General features: G+C 51.9%; 1 protein-coding gene across 1 annotated transcript in view; it reads left to right on the forward strand.

The window, feature by feature from the left end:
- The window catches only part of mcm5 (minichromosome maintenance complex component 5), a 6,400-nt gene extending 3,625 nt beyond the window's left edge, over window positions 1-2,775 (forward strand). Inside the window, exons 9-16 of the mRNA XM_066707392.1 lie at window positions 59-202; window positions 368-433; window positions 546-722; window positions 809-921; window positions 1,029-1,157; window positions 1,931-2,073; window positions 2,160-2,287; window positions 2,411-2,775. Of these exons, the coding sequence (XP_066563489.1) occupies window positions 59-202; window positions 368-433; window positions 546-722; window positions 809-921; window positions 1,029-1,157; window positions 1,931-2,073; window positions 2,160-2,287; window positions 2,411-2,512 (1,002 nt within the window). The 3' untranslated portion in view covers window positions 2,513-2,775. The remainder of the gene's footprint in view (window positions 1-58; window positions 203-367; window positions 434-545; window positions 723-808; window positions 922-1,028; window positions 1,158-1,930; window positions 2,074-2,159; window positions 2,288-2,410) is intronic.
- The last annotated feature ends 230 nt before the right edge of the window (window positions 2,776-3,005 follow it).

Genomic DNA, 3,005 nt, shown 5'->3' on the forward strand with positions numbered 1-3,005 from the left:
CCCCACGCACACGCGTACTTCTGCCCTGTGTGTGTGAACCTCCCCCCTCTCCCCGCAGGTGTACACCTCAGGAAAGGGCAGCAGTGCGGCTGGCCTGACGGCCTCGGTCATGCGTGACCCTGTGACCCGGAATTTCGTCATGGAGGGAGGGGCTATGGTGCTGGCGGACGGGGGAGTGGTCTGCATCGATGAGTTCGACAAGGTCAGAGGTCACACTGTTTTGTGTAATTGTCTGTGCTTGTACAGTATTGCTCTGCACTCAGTGTCTGTGATGTTTTGTATCTATAATGTGTGTTCCTGTGATTAGCAGGTGTTGTGTGACAGTGTGTGTTCTGTGGTGTTGATATGTTGTACGCTGATGTTTCAGATGCGAGAGGATGACAGGGTGGCGATCCACGAGGCCATGGAGCAGCAGACCATCTCTATAGCCAAGGTACGCTGACGCACTGCGCTGGGTTAAACAGCACTGTATGGGCTGCACTACAGTGTGTGAGCACGTGTCTCTCTGTGCCCATCTCCTTACTAACTGCCCTGCTCCCCCCCAGGCGGGCATCACCACGACACTGAACTCACGCTGCTCGGTGCTGGCGGCGGCCAACTCTGTGTTCGGGCGCTGGGACGACACGCGCGGCGAGGACAACATCGACTTCCTGCCCACCATCCTGTCCCGCTTCGACATGATCTTCATCATCAAGGACCAACACGACCAGCAGAGGGACGAGGTGAGACCCTGCCCCCCCCACCGCACTGCGCTGTGCCTCTCTACTGCGCCCTGCCGCTGTCCCCTAACCCTCTCTCCCTGTCCCAGACGCTGGCTCGGCACGTGATGGCGGTGCACCTCAGCGCGCTGACGCAGACCCAGAGCGTGGAGGGTGAGATCGACCTTGGCCAGCTCAAGAAATACATCGCCTTCGCCCGGGCGTGAGTCTGTCCGTCTGTCTGTTTGTCCAGGAGCTGTGTGTAACTCTGTCCAGATTCTCTGTCCGTCTGTCCAGGCACTGTTTGTGACTCTGTCTCTGTCCATCCAGGCGGTGTGGGCCGCGTCTATCGGCGGGGGCAGCAGAGAAGCTGAAGAGCCGCTATGTAGTGATGCGCAGCGGAGCGAGGGAGCATGAGCGAGAGAGCGAGAACAGGCCCTCCATCCCCATCACTGTCCGGTAAACCCCCACCTCTCTCTCTCTGGGTGACTCTAGCTGGTGGACAGGGAAGCGTCAGGGTCTAATGCTGAGATTAAGGCCTGTGTTATAACTGGAACGGTGAAACCACTCTTGGGGAAACTTGCAGGTGCAAAAGGCAGTCCTCCCACTGACGAGCGCTCCTCCACCTGTGAGCGGTGCTCTGCTCTGCTGCGGAGTTGCTTGACTCCATCACTGCTGTAAACAAGTGCATGCTGGGGATACTGTACCCTGAAGCGCTGCAGTAATGCTGACGAGATGCATAGAGCTTCCTCTGAGTAGCACTCCAGTACGGTTCTCGGACACTTCTGTAGTGTAGATGGGGCCTCCTGTTTATTGGGTTTAGTATTTTTACATTTCATCAATAAAAACAATTCGATTTTTAATACTTATGATTAAAAACGTTTTAAAATATCAATTCTTAAAATCACTTAAAATTTTTTAAAATCTTTGTGATTTTAACAAAACTAAAACAATAAACTTTAAAATAAACGTGCTCAAATCAAATAAACAAAACGTGATAAAAGCAAAAACTGCACACCAACAAAAGAGTCAAATACATTGAAAATAACAGAAAATGCATTAGACAAAATAAAGAAACAATTAAAAGGAAAAAATAAAAAACAAACAAAAAAAGTCTAATGCATTTTAAATTAAACCAAAAAGCGGTCAATGTATTTGACAACAAAATATAACAAAACTATACCTAGATGGGGCCTCCTGGTCAGTGTTAATCTCTCTGGCTCCCCCTGCAGGCAGCTGGAGGCAGTGGTGCGCATCGCAGAGTCTCTGGCCAAGATGAGGCTGCAGCCGTTCGCGGGGGAGGCCGAGGTGGACGAGGCACTGCGGCTGTTCCAGGTGTCCACGCTGGACGCAGCCCTGTCCGGCAGCCTGACTGGTAAGACCCTGACCGCTGACCGAGGGAGTGGTGGTCCGGGAGCTGCTGTCGATCAGTGATGTTGACCGGTGTTGATTGTTGTGTAGGAGTGGAGGGGTTCAGTACTCAGGAGGACCAGGAGCTCCTGTCCCGTGTGGAGAAGCAGCTGAAGAGGCGATTCGCCATCGGCTCCCAGGTGTCCGAGCACAGCATCGTGCAGGACTTCATCAAGCAGGTACGCTCTCCTGGACATGCCTGCCCCCACACTGGACACGCGTTACAGACTCTTGCCTGTGTCCTGGTCTTAGTGTCTTGTTGTTGACCAGCAGTGTTAACCTCTGTCCTTTCCCTCCCGCAGAAGTACCCAGAGCAGGCGATTTACAGGGTCCTGCAGCTGATGCTGAGGAGGGGCGAGATACAGCACCGCATGCAGCGCAAAGTGCTCTACCGCATCAAATAGACCACACACACACTGCCACGTGTACACGCACTCAGACACGCACACACACACACTGACCTCTACTGCATCGCACATAGAGATATTCACACACAGATGGTATGAATATCATCCCCCCACTCTGCCCCTCTGCGCAGCTCTGGCCTGTTGCTATGGACGGTAGATGCCCATGGAGACCCCCTCTGTGCTTCTGTCCCTCCCTTCGTTTCTCGTTTTGTATTGAAAATGTGTATAAGAAAAATAAAAATGTAATTTTGCAAACCTCAGCCGTGGAGTGTAGTGCTGTTACTGTTACACAGCTCTGTAGTGACTAGTGTAGTGGATCTATACTGCACTGTATTGCACCATTATACACTACTTTTGATAGTCTGTTACAGTTGTGTGTGTTTCGCACCGCATCGAGATCCTTATAAAAGGCATCGCCTGTAATACCAGATGGGTTGGAATTTGTGTGTGAGGCTTTAAACGTGCCTTTAAAGGTAACTGACCACATCCA

Source organism: Amia ocellicauda, chromosome 6 (genome assembly GCF_036373705.1).
Source record: "Amia ocellicauda isolate fAmiCal2 chromosome 6, fAmiCal2.hap1, whole genome shotgun sequence".
Taxonomy (NCBI): Eukaryota; Metazoa; Chordata; class Actinopteri; order Amiiformes; family Amiidae; genus Amia; species Amia ocellicauda.